An 18,169-nucleotide genomic window follows, 5' to 3' on the forward strand; every position below is an offset into this window, starting at 1 on the left:
TGTAATTATTTTTAACTATTGAATGCTTAACAATCAGTTTGTTCTTCATGTTTTTCGAAATTTCAACCAATAGAAAATAACCTTCCTCAGAATTTTCTCAACCTTTACCAGAACTATGATTATTATAATTGTTAATGATGCTTTTTAATACACATGATTCATATTTTTCTATCATCGATCAATAATTTATTATCAACACATCACATGCATGCATAAATGACTCTAAAACGTAAACATTCAGTAAAGACAACTAACTTCACAATCTAACATAGTATAATGCACCACAAAATAAAAATAAATTTTTCGTAGCAGTTCTTTATTTGTTGTCAAAGTAGTCTCCACTACTTCAATTATGATAGTTCTTAATTTTTTCATGAATATTAAAATAGAATTAAAATATTCATGAAATGATAAAGATAAAGAAGAATAATCATTATGTATTTAATATTTTCAAATTCTCATCACTGTATTATATCTTTGACATATCATGAAAAAAAACTCAGCTAAATCAAGTGGTATTTAGCTGGTCTTGCTGTATAAAACGAAGTTGATAAGTGGGATGAGAATTAATAACTTAGACAACCATGTATAGCTTACAATATTAAAAAATAAATAAATTAAATATAGTCATTAAAAATAATTGTTTAATTATTCAAATAACTTACAAACAAATAAGGCCTTGGCCCAATAAGAAAAATGATAAATTTATTTTAAATATTTAGTGGACTCGTTATTTTTAAGATAATAATTAATTATAATTTCTTAATTGATCCAAATAGTTACTAATAATAGGTACTTTAAATACCTTAGCATATATCACATATTTATCATAGCAAAAAATATTTTAACCTAATTTTGACATGGAGAGGAGGCGGAAGCAATCTCAAGGGAAGAAGAAGATCGAAATGAAATTGATTGAGGATGAAAATGCCCGAATGGTAAGTTTTTCCAAGCGTCGAATCGGAATTTTCAAGAAAGCTAGTGATCTATCAACATTTTGTGGTGTGAAGATGGCTATCCTACTTACAAGCATGACAGGGAAGATGCATTCCTTTGGAAGCCCTAGTGTGGACGTAATCCTGGATCCATACATGAATCGAAATTATCCCATCGTTCCTAATTGCGTTGATGAATATCGTGAGGCCCGAATGAATTATCTAAACCAACAGATTAACGAGGTCGATGAAAAGTTGGACGAGGAGAAATCTAGGAGGACAACTCTTTTGGGACAAGAAGGCGATGGTGATTTCAAATCAGTTTTGGAGGTGCTTGATCAAGATGGGGTGAAGAAACTTAAGAAATTCATGTTGGAGCTAAAGGAGGAGGTTGCGCTTCGCAAAAGGGAACTCACAATTGCGTCAGATGCTTCTTCGTCTACAATTGCATCAGAGGCTTCTTCGTCTAAGAGTGGGAAAGAGGCTTCTTCGTCTAAGAGTGGGAAAGAGGTAACCATTCAATACTGCAATGGTTCTCCCATTCCAGAAGGTTGGTTAAAGTTGTAAACTTTAAATGAGAATTATTTTTATAATTAAAAATTATGGTTGAACTTTATAATGTGTTATGGAATGATTTGTTGGACTATATTAGGAAGTTCAAATCTTTTGAGGTCTTGTAGACAATATGGCTATCAATTCATATGTTTTGTCTGACAAATTGGTTGTCATCAAGTTCCTTTAATTTGTGTCCAGCTATTCCATTAATGTCCGATCAAACTAGATCACTAGAGAGATTTTTCATTTTATCGGAGATAAGACAAAATCTGGTTAAGTGTGTTTTTTCATTTTGATCGGAGATAAGACAAAATCTGGTTAAGTGTGTCTTTGGGGCTATGTGCTTAACCCCTGTGACTACATTTTTAATCATCTCTTCTAGCATAATGGCAATAAGAGGTGAATATCTCCATCCTTTTTGAGAGGTCATGGATTCGAGTCCGTCAGGCGGTAAGTTTTGCGCCTGATTAAGTATGTTTGCGGGATATTTGTTTAACTCTCTTTTGATCACATTTTTTTAATAATAAACATATTTTTTTTTAAAAATGTTAATTTTTATTAAAATAGCGCAAAATTCGTTCAAACCTTACAAAAAAAAATGAAACAGTAAATAAGAAAATAACATAAGAATTTTAAATGTCAATAAGATCGAAAAATTTTCAACCCATACAAGCCCCTTTTTCGGATTGAAACGAACGCGTGTAACATGAATCCTTTAAGACGATCGTACCTGTAACTTTTTTCTTCGGAAACGTATATATTTCTTTCTTTCCATATCGTCCACCACATGACGAGGGAATGTGGTTTACAGTCGTCCGCGGTGTTGTTGTTAGAATTTTATTCAATTCATTTGACCAAAAAATCGATGACATTTGCAGGTGTATTTCATTGTATCTCATTGAATATGTTGGATGTTCTATATAAGAGTCCACATTCTCTTGACAGGGTCACAATGAAGAAAAATATGATTAATAGATTTTTCACTCTTCAAATAAATGTTGCATCTACTATTAAGATGATTATTTTTATATTTTTAGTTTGTTAGATATCAAGACTCCTCCAATGATAACTTTTCAACCAAAAAATAAGATTTTTGATGAAATTTTTTATTATACACTTCTTTCTAAGGACCGGATATAGTCTTTTTGAATGTAGTTAGTTTTAAAATTTGGAGGGACGATCATAAAAAACTTATTATGGGTCTTTAAATCAATTCAAATATTGGCTTCATCCTTTTGTAGATCCTTTTGTAGATGTTATATATCTTTGTGAGTAATCAGAAATTTTTATTGGGATCCTAGAGTGCCTTTCATTCCATCAAATGGATACACATGTCTTTGCGGTGATCAACATGACCTAACTACTATCAACCACCACCACTGCTCTCGCAATGGCATCATCCCTACACAACCATCACCATAATAAGATTTTTGACTCTCAAAGTCATCTTCCACCTTCAATTTCATCTCCGTCCACATTTTTGTTCATCCTTCGTAACCATATCCTCTTTTACCCCTATTACACCTATCAAATGAAAATTATTAAAAGAAAAGGAACACAATCTATAACATTAGAGTTCTTAGGATGTATTGGGGGATTATCTCTTCATTTGTGCCTACCTAGGGAGGATCAAGTATCTCATCTTCATCATCGCCGCCATGGACATAATTCATCATAAAATTCTAATTCTTCTAAATACTTGCATCAAGTACACAATAGAAAAACTTGATAAACAACGTAACATCAAGACTAAAATTTCTTACTAGATCTTAAAAAGTCATCCATGAATAAATCAGGGGAATTCTTTATAACCTTGGAAACCATGAAGAACACAAACAATGAGATTAAACAAAAGCTGCCTAAAATTCTGACATTTTAAAAAAGAATTAACAAACTTAGATAACACATTTTTCTGAAATTACAGATTGAAACTCAAGTTTGACATCTTATCACATTTCAACTCTAAACACCCTTAGATCATCCTCTTTTTAAAATCATGTACATTCTTCTCAAGACATTAAACCATGAATTCAAACAGACTCTCAAGTTTTGAATTTGGAATTACAAATATGAAGAGGTTTTGATTCGATTTCTAGCTACATTCTACAAATGGAATCCATTCTAAATCATTTTGACAAATACTTGAAATGAAATATACCTAATAACAACAAAATTGGGCATACATATCCTCAAAATGGACATGCATTTCATTACATCATTAAACCAACATATGTATTCAACAATGAACAGAGGAAGATTAAACAAAATGTGTCTCATTTTCTTACATTCTCAAATAATTAACAAACGGTTACAAAATGTACCTAATCAGACGGAGGAGGACGTGACACGTGGATCCATTGGGATCATTTTCTTTTTATTATTACTGTTATATTTCTTTTCCGTTAGACTTTTCCTTTATGCCTGTTTCTGAACTCTCTTTTTGTTTGCATTTTGACCCTATCCTTTTGGTCACCTAACAGAATCACGTGTTGGATTCAATTGAGGTTTATATCATCAGTTGGATTCATCACTTTGAGGATTATGAAATGGCTAAGAGCATATCTCATTTTTATCTCACCTAATTCATAATTCTCCAATCAACATTTTTGTCCGTTTCGACAACTAGCTTGGATTCTCTTCTCACTTCCCCTCTTAAGTTTATCATTTGGTATATATATCCGTCGATCTTCACGATGGTCAAAATAATGCATCATTCGGATAATGATTTCCTGTGTGTATTGGTAGAGTCAACGAATTAAACGATAATGGAAGTACGTAAATGGATGGAGAGTAAAGTCGGTTCCATCGAAAAACAATTACATACCTTGGCAACTAAGGATAATTGTGATCGTTCAGTTCGTTTTTGAATTCTCTTTTTGTTTGCATTTTGGCCTTGTGCTTTTGACCACCTCACCAATTAGTTGTAACAGAATCACGTGCTAGATTCATGGAGGTTTATATTTTTAGTTGGATTCATCATTTCGAGGATTATGAAATGACTAAGAGCATATCTCCTTTTTCTTATCTCACCTAATTCATAATCCTTTAATCAACATTTCTTGTCCGTTTCGACAATTAGCTTGGATTCTCTTCTCCCTCCCCTCTAAAGCTTATCATTTGGTATTAAAATCGTCGATCTTCACGATGATTCTCTTTTCCCTCCCCTCTAAAGCTTATCATTTGGTATTAAAATCGTCGATCTTCACGATGGTCGAAACAATGCATCAGTCGGATAACGATTTCATGTGTGTATAAGTAGAGTCAATGAATCAAACGATAATGGAAGTATGTAAATGGATGGAGAGTAAAGTCGGTTCCATCGAAGAACAGTTACATACCTTGGTGACTAAGGATAATTGTCAGTGTTCAGAGGATGGTACATGGTCTTCACGAACAGGTGCACCAAGGGAGAGTCTGTATGTTACGCCCACACGACTCACAAATGTCGATTTTCCTAAATTTGATGGAGTGGATGTCGAGGGCTAGTTGATTTAAGTAGAGCAATTTTTCAGGGTTGATCGTACCATGGATGCAACTAAGGTAGAGATCGATCATATTCATTTCTCGTGGGATGCTCGAACCTGGTATGGATCGTTTTTGTATACCAGAAAGCATACAATAGCTTTAACATGGATAGATCTCAAGAAGTCGTTACTTCAGCAGTTTGACCCATCGATCTGTGATACCCCAATAGTTGATGAATCTGAAACAAAATGAAAACTATTAAGATTACAATCTAAGGTACATGGCTATTTTTCAAAAACTTATACACATGCCTGATGAATATGTGCTTGACTGCTATCTAAGTGGTCGTAGAGAAGAGATTGCTAACTCGGTACAGTTGTTGCAACTTCATTCACTAAACAATTGTTAGATAAAATTAGATCGGTTCACATAACTTAACATAAACCTTCCATGCAGGAACAAAGAACTGGACCGGTCAAACAAATGAACCGGCTAAAAAGACTAACCGGTCAAGTTATTAAACAGACCAGGAACACTTGGAACATGACCGCACAAAGAAAGGATCGGCCAGAACTAAAAACCGGAAACATCAGACAGCCGATTAGCCACAAGGCAAAGGAATAACCGGAAGCTGTCCGGTTAAACCAATCACACCGGAAGTTATCCGGTTAAGTCAAATGACCGACCAGCACAAGAAGATACTTCGGGTATCTGTTGAGAATGATATCAAAGGAACAGACTGAACACTTCCATATTCATACAAGTCTGAGGAAAGTATGTAGGCTGCAGAAAACAGTCCCACAGGATCTTTCCACTTTCAGGATAAATCAGAGGCAATCTTCCAAGTACCGACAACTGTCTAACCAACAGTTACCACATTGAGTAGTGGCAACAAAAGGTGGATATCTCCCAGGCCTTCATGAGGTCCTGGGTTCGAGCCCGTCAGGCGGCAAGTTCTACGCCTGGTTAATTGGTTAAGTATGTTTGCGGGCTATGTACTTAACCTGCGGGGATTAGTCGCACTCCATAGGAGTAGCGGAACCCAGCGTTCTCAAAAAAAAAAAAACCTAGCAGGTTTGTCTTACACACCGGAAGAACAGACTGCAAAGCCTGCAGAGTTGACCGCCAGGTCTGAACAAATGACCGCCAGGTCTGAATCACTGAACCTCTGCTCAGCCAATCAGATTCAAGAAAGTGAAATATGACTGTTGACATATTTCACCTATAAAAGGAGCAGCTGAAGAAGAGTAAACGTGGGACAAAAAGGGGGACACAAGCTATATAGCGAGCATTTAATTTACAAGTGAAAACAGTGTGTTCTATCTCTAGAGAAAGCCTAAGTGCTAAAGTTGAGGTGTGTATTTTACAATTTCGGTGTAAATTGTAAGGGTGTTATCGAGCAAAAAATAAGCCTCGATCGGATTGTATTTGTATTCTTTAGTGAATATCCTTCTCGCGGTTTCGAGAGGAAGGGGTGACGTAGGAGCTTTATCTCCGAACATCAATAAAACCTGTCTTGTTACTTACTTTCTGCCGGTTCTATTTTCTAACCGACCTACACTAACTTACCTACACCGCTCTAACATACTTGACCCTATCCAAACCGAATCACCAGGTTACAAAAACCGACCCATCAACCTTCAAACCTATATCATCCAAAGCCGGTTCTGTCTATCATACAAGTGTGCTGCTTCAACCTGAAACAAACCTCTTCCGCGCTTGAACCTAGTTCAAGGGTTTGTGACAGTTTGTGTAGTATTGAAACCCCGGTGTTAATCTCTATCATGATTAATCACCACCTTTTGTGTGAAACCCGCTAAACCGGTCCAACCCCGGTCCTCCAGCGGCGACCTAGATCCTAACAACAATGATATAGTAGTAGCTAAGGTGTAGGAAGCTACTTACAAGTCATTATTGAGCCGTGGACATTTATACAACACTAGTCCACTCCTCCCAACGCCTAATCAACTTAAATTTACCTGGCCAAATCTCCCTAAACCTCATAGACTAGTCACTCATATTCCACCCCTTTTTATCCTAACCCGAGACAGAGGTGCATGCAGTAAATGGACCCTAAAATCTTAGATGAACGGAGGAGAAAAGGCTTATGTTACACCTACAATAAAAAGTATGATGAAAATTATAGGCGTAAGGTGAAATTGTTAATGATTACAATGAATATGAGAATGCCATGCCAGAAATTACTAAAGCCTCTAACCAAACCTATCCATTAATCCAACTCGACAATAATGATCTCTCCATTTCTATCTATGCCTTCTTAGTTTCTAAACATTATTAAACTCTTAGAATATCAGTAAAGATTGGACTCCTACACATTACTATCCTAATTGATACCGGTAGTACCCATAATTTCATTAACAATCGAATTTTGAAAAACATCAATCACTCAATTTTACCTACCAATGACTTATCGGTGAAAGTAGCTGATGGTTATGAGTTTATCAGTGGAAGTTGATGTAAATGTTTAAAATGAACCATGAAGGAAGAAGAGTTTCAAGCCGATATGAGGGTATTAACCATGTCGGGTTATGATGTGGTTTGGGCATAGAATGGCTGATTACGTGGGCCCGTCTTCATTGGATTTTGAGCAACTTTCACTCACATACAAGAAAGAATGGAAGAATAAATTTGTGTAGGGTATAAATTAGACAAGTATATTTATAAATATACTATAAGTGAAGAAATTGTATACTTTGCTAGCAAAAGATAATAAGGCAGCCATTGTGTAGTTAAAAAATGCAGAAGAAGATAAATGTCAGTTTTTTTCAATTGCAACTTTAAATATTTAGGAAATATCTAATGAGTTGACAATCATCTTAGCCTCGTTTGAAGACTTGTTCCAAAAACCAATTGAGTTACTCCCTATTCGAGATCAGGATCATCAAATTTCGTTAAAAACGAGAAGAGAGTCAATTTGCGTAAGATCGTATAAATACTCAGCACTGTAGAAAACTGAAATTGAGACAATAGTAGATGAGATGTTAGATAAGTGAATCATTCGACCTAGTCATAGAACTTTTGCAACACCTGTGGTCTTAGTGAGAAAAAAGACTTAACATGGAGGTTGTGTATTGATTACCGTCAATTGAATGTTGCAATGATTAAGGATAAGTTTTCAATTCCCATTATTGTGGAGCTGCTGGAAGAGTTGCACGGGTCTAACTTCTTTTCTAAATTAGACCTTCGCTCATGTTACCATAAAATAAGAATGAAACTTACATACTGTCATAAAACAGCCTTTCGGACACATGAAGTATTGTATGAATTCTTAGTCATGCCTTTCGGATTGACCAATGCTCCTTCCATGTTTCAGAGTATGACGAATTTGGTACTTAAGCCTTTTCTACGACAATTTGTGCTAGTCTTCTTTGACGATATCCTCGTTTATAGCTCAACATGGACAGAACATCTGAAACATTTCATATATGGGACACATAATCAATAAAGTAGGAGTTGTTGCAGACTCGGAGAAGCTGAAGACAACGGAGACATGGCCTGTACTTGAGTCAATTAATCAATTTAGAGGATTTTTGGACCTCCCTAAATATTATCGGTGTTTTATCCAAAGTTATGGGGTGAAAGTTAAACTATTGACGAACCTGCTAAAAAATATAATTTTAAGTGGAATTCAGAAGCAGATGTTGTTTTTAACCAATTAAAACAATGTATGAGTTCTCCATCAACTTTGACCTTTCCTAATTTTGTAATCTCCTTTGTTGTAGAAACTGATTCTAGTGGCAACGGAATTGGTGTTGTTTTTATGCAAGAGAATCATCTTATTGCCTTCATAAGCAAATCATTGTCTAGTGATAAAAATCCATCTTCAACTTACGAGAGGGAACTCATGACCCTCATGTTTGCAATCGAAAAATGGAGACCTTAATTACGGTATGTCTTTCATTGTTAAAACAGATCATGAGTCATTGAAGTGTCTGTTAGAACAAAGAATTCAAACACATGTGCTAGAAAAATGGCTCTATAAGTTGGTGGGATATGATTTCTCTGTTCAATACAAAAAAAGAAAAAGACAATGTGGTGGCAGACGCTCTATTTAGAAGAAGTGTAGATGTACAATGTGTAGGACTGTTGGTGTATCATTCTCCTATAATTAAACGCATATATTCAACTTAAAGTGTAGAAACCTGATCAAGCTAATTGAGGAAATCAAAGAATGATGAAAGTTCACATCCGGAATAGTACCTTGAGAAAAGAAGGGAAGTTGGTATTGGCTTTGACATTGAATTACGGTTGATCCTCATTGCTTCAATGCACTCAAGCCTCATTGGTGGACATTCTGGTTACACTCAAGAAATTACAGATGGCTTATTCGTGGGTAGGATTGGTCAAGGATGTAAGAGAGTTTATACGAACCTGCAATGTATGTCAAAGAAACAAAGGAGACAACAACTCCAAAGGGACTCCTGCAACCAATAGCATTTCCTGAAGGAGTTTAGAAATCAATCTCTATGGACTTCATTGAAAATTTACCTAAAGTAGGGGAAAACTGTGATCTTCGTGGTGGTAGACAAACTGTCAAAAATGGCTCACTTCATGGGGTTGCAACATTCGTTCACAACAAAAATAGTGGCAAAAATCTTTTTTAACAATGTCTTCAAGCTTCACGGAATGCCGAAGTCAATTATAAGTGATCGAGATAAAATTTAGTGTTTTCTAGCGGAAATTTTTTAAGTTACAAAGGGTGCATCAAGCATTATCGTCGGCTTATCATCCACGGACGGGCAAACATAAGTCGTCAATCGATGTTTGGGAATGTATCTGCGTTGTATGGTTGGTCAACGACCGCATCAATGGGACAAATTTCTACCCCTTGTAGAATGGTAGTATAACATGAATTTCCATTACGCTACACAAATCTCACCGTTTGAAGCATCTACGGTTACGAACCTCTCATACACACTCCTTACTTAGGGACTCAAAAGTAGAAGAATTTAATCAAAATTTACTAAACCAAACACAAGTATAAATCGAATGTTGTTTTGACAAACAATGGAAACCCAATCTTCCATTCGACCATCTGTTGCAAAAGATGGTTCACGAAGAAGAATAACTTTCAAGACTTCATCTAGATCTGCTTCAAACAATTAAAAAGTAAACTCATCAACAAAGGGAAATGTAAGTAAAATCTGTCTTGAACTCGAATTGGCATTACACAATGCAAAAAGATGGAGACTTTCAGAATTAAATCTGCCGAATTTTTATAAACATCATCATCCCCAATATCAAATATTGAGTTTAGAGTTTAATCTACATTGCAATCATCCCAAAATAAGAACGAAAAAGTAGGGTTTTCATTCAAAAAGACAGGGAGAAACAACTGAGATGAGGAGGAAAGTCCACCAAATATTGGATGAACCCTATTTACCCATTGTATTTTACAAATATAAAAACACAACCTAAGGCTACCAAAAGAGGTGAAACAAAACACATCGGATTTTATTAAAACTTCAATATATAGAAAGAAAGAATAAAAGAGGCTGAATGAAGAAATCAAATTATTTTAAGACAGCAGCAGGCGATGGTTAGAGTTAAAAAAAAAATTATGAAAGGGAATAATAAAACAGTATATGAACATTTTATATTTAACTAAAATTTGTCAAAGGATATATTATTTAATATATATATATATATATATATATATATATATATATATATATATATATATATATATATTTTATTCAAAAATGATATATATTGCAAATAAGAAAATGAGCTAAATTTTAATAGTTTTAATTATGGTACTAGAAATTATCATTAGAATATTTTGTATATTTAATATTTTTCACTAGCACGGTTAATTTATGTATACTTATGTTAAACGTATTTGTTATGTTATTTATCGATCAACATATAATCTTAATATTTTTTCTCTCGTTCTACGTTTGAAAATTAAGGACTTTGGTTGGAAGGAGGGTTGATGATGTATAAAAAAATCAAATGATCGTAGCAAATATGTTTATTTAACACGTGTAAATAAATTAACGATGTTATTGAGAAAAATCTTAAATATAACAAAATATAGTTTTCAAACGGCAAAAAAAAATTAGGAGAGATTTATACAAAACTTTTCGAGGAGAGTCTTAAACTTTTCATTTATCTTAGAAAAATATAATAATAGTTCACTGTTTGAAAAATAAGACCAACAAAATGTATCAAAAACCTTCAAACAAATAAGTTTAAGAAGAATAGATAGTGTAGGTGAGAAAAAAAAAACTTAAAGAGACTCAAAATTTCTAATTACATAAATTTCTCTCCCAATTTTTTTTTCATTTCTCCTTCATTTTATATTTGAAAAAGTCTTACAAATTTTAGAGTGTTTCGAATTAATTTTTATGATATATAAAATAATTATGGAAGAGTGGAATTCAATTTTAAATTTGTTTCAAATATGAATTTCGAAATTATTAGTTAAATTATGATGTACTTGCGATAAGTTTGCATACATAAAATGAAATGAAATGGCTATAGTTCATGTTTTTGGTCATTTCATGTGCATCAAATTAAAATAATTGAGTTTAGATATTTTCTAAAATAGAAGAGAAGTAAAATTTAGACCAACTTTGGAAATTGATTTGGAAGTGTGTATAACTTTAAATGGTCTAAAATTTTACTTTTTCTATCAAAGTGTATAACTGATCTTTTTCTCAAGTATGAGTTTTGAAACCTAGAAGATAATATCACAGACTAGTAAAAATGTCCAAAAAAAAAGATGGTCAATTTATGCAAACTTTGATCCAATGTTGCGATTCACCTAATTGAACTTATTCTTGGACTGTATGATAGATAACACATTTATCGGTAAGTCATTTTAGAAGAACAAAAAATCAAACTCATAGCCAAAGACACAAGTTAAAAATTGTTTAAAAGAGAGATTTCTAACTCTTTCTAGTCACTTTGTTAGACATTTTTTAAATAATGATTATGAACTGGCCTGAATTTCAAATGAGTTGATTTTTGAACTGCTTGATAAATGATTTTGTTTCTGGTTATTATCATGATCATACATAGACAAATGTTAAGAATAAATTATGACATACTCAAATGATAGATTAAGATATGATATTGTGATGTTTTACATTGGTGATTTAATCACCGTAAATATATTTTTCTTATAAGGGTGAGGTTAATAAACTATAAATAAATTTATTAATACTTTTTAAGTTTGGACTATGGTGATTTGGTAATTTATTCGGGGTATTTGTAGTCTATTTATTTACGGGTAACAGTACCCAAGTTTGGGGTGTTATAGGTGGTATCAAAGCCAACTCAGTGGTAGGAATAAAAGTCCCAGTGGTAGGAGTAAAAGTGGTACGGGGAGCACATCTTGAATCCTACCTAACAAAGTACCATGCGGGTCAGTTCTATAGTCCTAATTGGAGGAGTCTAAGATTACGAATGGGATCGGGACGAGGACGTCGAATGAATAAGTTAGGGAGATTTTGATGTCTCACATCAGAAAATCATAGTAAATATACTCTCCTTATAAGAGTGAGGATAATAGACTATAGATACATTAATTAGTACCTTTTAAGTTTGAGATGTGGTGGTTTAATGGTTTGTTCGGGGTGTTTGTAGTCTATTTCCTCACGGGTAACGATACCCGAGTTTGAGGCGTTATAGGTATGTGATATCAGAGTTAACCCGATGGTAGGAATAAAGTGTCACGTGAGTCACTTCTTGAGGTCTAACCGAGGAGTTTGAGACTACGAATGTGATTGCGACAATGACGTCGAGTGACTAAGTTGGGGAGATTGTGATGTCTCGCATCAGGAAATCATAGTAAATATAAACTCTTTATAAGAGTGTGGCTAATTGACTATAAATACATCATGTGTATCTTTTGAGTTTGGGTTATGGTGGCTTAGTAGTTTGTTTGAGGTATTTATAGTTTATTTTTTCACAGATTCAGAGCGTTACAGATACCTTAAAATAAAATAATCAAGAGTTTAGAGTGAAGACCATAGTTTAGAAGGAGACGAGGGATAAAGCCTCAAGACGTTTTTCAAAGTATTATCGAGCACTAAACAAAAACACAATCTATTTCATTTCTATCTTTTACACGTGAGGCATTATTCTTTCTCGATTTCTTATAGAGAAAACTTAGTGACAGTTATTGAAAAAGTCATTAGTATAATTGAGATCTATTTTGGTTTCCCATCCTATTAGACGAGAAAACTTTCAAATAGTGTTGCTTATCAATTTTTTTTAATATTTTTTTTTGTGCGAGATTCAAGAAAGATAAGTGATATGACGAATATTAGATATATATATATATATTAGATATATATATATATATTAGATATATATATATATATAATATTATATATATAATATTATTAAAAAACAAATACAAATACAATTTTTTACTAACTTTAACCCAACAAAGTTATTTAAAAATAATATTATTCAATTAATCTATAAACTAACAAGGCTTTAGCCCAATAAGGATGGTCATATTTATTTCGAGTATCTAATGGATTGTTTAATTCTAAAGCAATAATCAATAGGAGATTCACTAATATAGCTTAATATAATATGAGAAGTATTTAACCTTCTCATCTCAATCATTTATCATGAAAAAAATATTTTAACCTAATCCTTTGACATGGCGAGGCGGCGAAAGCAAACTTTTGGAAGGAAGAAGATCGCTATGAAATTGATTGAAGACGCGAAAGCACGGATGGTAACATTGCGCAAGCGTCGAGATGGCATTTTCAGCAAGGCGAGTGAACTTTCCACAATGTGTGGTGCTCAAATGGCCTTCATAGTTACCAGTATGGCTGGGAAGGTGCATTCTTTAGGAAGTCCTGATGGTTACGTGAATCGGAATCATCGCAACATTCATAATTGCCCCATTGAAAATTTTAGTGAGGCGAAAATGAATGATCTATACCAAAAACTTAATGAGGTCAATCAACAATTGAATCAGGAGGAGTCTAGGGCAATCATTTTAAGGCAAAAAGTTGATGACATTCGTGAATTGTTCATTGAGAAGCATGACCGCGACGACGGGTTGAAGAAACTTTTAAATTCCATGATGGAGTTTAAGGAGAAGATGGTGCTTGGTGCAAGGAAAATCACAACCGCGTCAGAGGCTTCTTCGTCGTCGCAAGGTGGAAAAGAGGTAATCCCGAGCACCACAAATTAGATGTTAGCGGCTCTCCAATTCTAGATGATTGGTTAAGGTTATAAACTTTAAATGATGAATTATGTTTAAGCTTAACAATTTTGGGTTAAGCTAATAAGTACAATAATAATTTGTGTTTTGGATTCAATAAGGTACCAACTGAATTAGGAAGTTGGAAGGTTATCTTAAAATTTTCTTTTCTTTTCTTTCATTTTCTTTTGTTTTCTTTTATGTTCTTGTATTGGTTGAAATGGAGAATTAGTGTTTATGGACAATATTGACTATCAATTGGTTGAATTGTTTATCACAATATATGCATAATGGGTCATGTTCCATTTGTCCTCGTGGAATGAAAACACATGACTAATAGGAGACTAAATGTAAAATCGGTGTCAAAAAGGAACTATAAGTATGTGTTTGGATGAATTTGAAATTTGGGTATAATTCTATTTCTTAAGTTTTGATAGACTATCTAAGATTAAGAAATTGAAATTAGAATTCGAATTTTAAATAAATTCAAATTAGTGTGTTTTTATAATTTTTAATTTCATTTTTTTAGTTCGAAATTGTAATTTCAATATTTATTTTTTTATATATTCTTTTCAAACAAAATATCTTATTATTTTATAATTATAACATTATTAACGTGTTAAACTGATAAATGTGTTTTTAATTATATTTTTTTTATTGAGTAAAATAAAAATTCAATATTTTTGTGGTACAATATTTTTATATAACAATCATTTCGATACTTTTTCAACCCCTAATCATCCATCCATACACAACCATCACCATAATAAGATTTTTAACTTCAAAACCATCATCCACCATCAATTTCATCTCCATCCACAATTTTGCCATATCTTCTTTTGCCCCCATTAAATCTATCAAACAAAAAGAGTGAAAGAAAAGAAACAAAATCTATAATATTACAATTCTTAGGATGTATTGGGGGCATCATCTCTTCATATGTGCCTACCTAGGGAGGATCAAGTATCTTCTCTTCATCGTCGCCGCCATGGACATAACTCTCATCGTAAAATTCCAATTCTTCTAAATTTATTTGCTCCATAGAAAAATTTGATAAACTACATATATAATATAAGACTAAAATTCATAGTATATATCCCCTTTTTCAATAAGATGGGAATATTCTCAACCTCTTTAAGGTCTTGGGTTCGAGTCTGTCAGGCGACAAATTTTATGTCTGCTTAAATTATTAAATGTGTTTACGGGACATGTACTTTTAACTTATTTGTCTCATTTTTAATTCCCATAAAATTCATACTATATCTTCAAAAAAGTAATATTAATAAATCAGGGGAATTCTTTACAACATAAATCGTGCATCTTGGCAACCATGGACAACACTGACATCTGACCTTGAGATTAACCAAAGTTGCCTCAAATTCTGACATGCTAAAAAAGACAGCAAAATTTTCTGAATTTGAAATTATGAATATTAATAGGTTTTGATTCGATTTGCAGCTATTTGCAGCTAAATTCTCCAAATGAAATCCATTTTAAGTCGTTTTAACAAATACTTGGAATGAAATATACCTAACAACAAAGAAATTGAGCATCCTTAGCCTCAAAATCGACTTGCATTTCATTACATCATTAAACCAACGTATGTATTCAACAATTATCATCTCCAACTAAAATTTCTACTATATCTTAAAAAGTCATCCATAAAAAAAATCACTTTTATTTGCGTCTTTTACACGCGATGCAATATTGTTTCTCAATTTATTTTAAAGAAATTGGGGGATGATTTTTGAAAAAGTCAAAACTAGTATAATTGAGCTATATTTTGGTTCCTCTTCATATTAAACGAGACAACCTTCTAATATTGTCGCTTCTTTGTTTTTTTTGCGATATTCGATAGAAAAGCAAGTGACAAACATAGTCATTCACATTTTTACTTTCTATGTTTTATAATTAAATGTTGGACTAATTTAAATAAAACATAAAATGGTACAAATTAATTAAACAAATTAAATAGGTTAAATAAGATTTTTATCTAATAATTATTTGAGTTTGTTTTGTCTTTGTTTTATAGATTGAAAAACAAAATTGCATGTCGAACACGGTCAGGCATAGCGAATTTACCCGATGAACTTTCTTTCAAGAAGTTTTTGGAAAATCCACGAATTGGAGACGTTCGACGTTTGGTTCGAGGTTGGGCCGTCCTTAACCGTTTGGTCCGGGGTCATTTGGAAGGAAGAACTGAAGATTAGTGAGAATGAGGAACCAAAAAATGAAGTTCACCGTTTTTGAGTTTGGAAGCTTTTCAGATTTTTGTTGTTTGGAGTTAGAGACCTCGGTTAGTGGTTAGACCGAATGGAGAACCTCCTTTAGGTCATTTGTAACATGTGTAAACTCCTAATTCTTTTCGATTAATCATGTAAATTCACAAATTTTCAAAAATCCAATTTAATGGAAAACGATATTTTTGTTTTCTTGTTTTTCATTCATTCAATATTATGTCGTAGTCTAGTTCTATACATACTATGTAATAATTCTTGATGGATTGGGTGTTTAAATCGGTTTTCAAATTAAAAAAAAAAACAATTTAAATTTTTTTGAAGTTTGGTTGTGCAGGTTTTGTTCTTAAGTTGTTAATTGTGTCTAGTTTGTTCTAGATTTGTTAGGCGTGTTCTAAGTGCATATTTAGAGCATCCATTAGGCTTAAAAACCCGCCTAAATGCTTTTGTCCGAAAATCGAATTTTTGGTTCGATAAGAAAACTTTGGTCTTAAGCCTCAAACCGACTACGCACTCATCTTTCTGTTATCTTTTAACTCGTCTAATACTCATGGTCGGCTCTGAGAATTTGGGGCCAATACAAATTTAAATTTTTTATCCCTAAACTAGTAAAATAAATAATTTTTAATAATATTAAATGAGAAATAAATGGTTAATATAGTATAATACAGAAAAAAAAATGAAATTAAAAATAAGATAAAAAAAAGTTATATATTATATAATATATATTTAATATTAAAAAAATTAATAATATAATACTATTAAATATTAAAAAAATGAGATCGTAAGTCATATACAACTGTATAATTTACCTTACTTCAGAATCGGCCCTCCTAATACTTAAACCTTTCCCGCTTATTAGAAGAAAAAAAATCATCAAATATTCAAACATGTGACCTCCTCTGATTGAGCTCTCAACCACCCAAACACCTACCGTGTCCACGACCCGCATCCAAACCTGTCTGTCCCTCAGCCACTTGATCCGCTAGCTGCCCTAAAGGGCCCTTTGTTTCTTCAGCATTGATATTTTCTTAATTTTGTGCATCTAATTTTTAAAAATCTAAAAATAATATTATTTCTAACATAAAAAAAAATTGGATAAGGGTATGTTTAAATTTTCTTTTCTTTTTTAAACTAACATTTTATTTTACTTCTAGTTACCACTTTTGAACTGAGAGACCAAAAGATCATGTGTTTAATCTCACATGAAGTATTTTGAATGGAAGGGGTTGAGTGTGAGAGTGTTATTCTAGTTCTTCTTAATTCAAAAAAAAATTTACTACGTTCGAGCATCACTACTTGCCTATAGGTATTTGTAATTTTCTTATTATAGGTGTAAGATTAATGACAATAACATATATGCATATTTTTAGAAAAAGATTGATATCAATACCATACACATATTTAAGCTTGGATTTACCTTGAGATACATATTTTAGGATAAAATAAATAAATATGGTGTAAAATAATATTTTTTAAATAGCTAAGAGTTTAAAGTAGAGACCGTCGTTCGAGGGGTGCGTAAAACATATCTTTTATGATTTTTCTCATTCGTAATTAAACACCGAACCAATAATAAAAATTTTAAAATGCGTTTAAACACGAAAAAAGAATTCCTAATTTTTTAAAGAATAAATTAGTTGATAACTCTTTAAAAAATCAAAGTTAGTCTTAATGACAATTTTAAATGTACTTTAGTCATGTATATCATTTTGATTATTTATCTCATTTGAGAGAAAAAATAAATTATAAAACACGACTATCGAGTTCAAAAATTCTTT

At 32.7% G+C, this 18,169-nt stretch overlaps 2 protein-coding genes across 2 annotated transcripts; both read left to right on the forward strand.

Moving 5' to 3' along the window:
- Positions 1-740: 740 nt before the first annotated feature.
- Positions 741-1,664, forward strand: LOC124933669. Its single transcript, XM_047474103.1, has 2 exons — positions 741-938; positions 1,011-1,664. The coding sequence occupies exons 1-2, from the start codon at positions 861-863 to the stop codon at positions 1,500-1,502; spliced, it is 570 nt and encodes a 189-aa protein (XP_047330059.1). The 5' UTR covers positions 741-860; the 3' UTR covers positions 1,503-1,664.
- An 11,935-nt stretch (positions 1,665-13,599) lies between these two features.
- On the forward strand, positions 13,600-14,142 carry LOC124934470 (agamous-like MADS-box protein AGL29). Its single transcript, XM_047475007.1, has one exon. The coding sequence runs from the start codon at positions 13,600-13,602 to the stop codon at positions 14,140-14,142; it is 543 nt and encodes a 180-aa protein (XP_047330963.1).
- Positions 14,143-18,169: the final 4,027 nt, after the last annotated feature.

Source organism: Impatiens glandulifera, chromosome 4 (genome assembly GCF_907164915.1).
Source record: "Impatiens glandulifera chromosome 4, dImpGla2.1, whole genome shotgun sequence".
Lineage (NCBI taxonomy): Eukaryota > Viridiplantae > Streptophyta > Magnoliopsida > Ericales > Balsaminaceae > Impatiens > Impatiens glandulifera.

What these genes read in the sequence shown, in the direction of transcription:
- LOC124933669 (XM_047474103.1), top strand. Translation starts at nt 861, where the DNA reads ATGGAGAGGAGGCGGAAGCAATCTCAAGGGAAGAAGAAGATCGAAATG. An exon ending in AGGATGAAAATGCCCGAATG is followed by an intron (nt 939 to 1,010) that starts GTAAGTTTTTCC and finishes TGTGGTGTGAAG; the next exon opens with ATGGCTATCCTACTTACAAG.
- LOC124934470 (XM_047475007.1), top strand. Translation starts at nt 13,600, where the DNA reads ATGGCGAGGCGGCGAAAGCAAACTTTTGGAAGGAAGAAGATCGCTATG.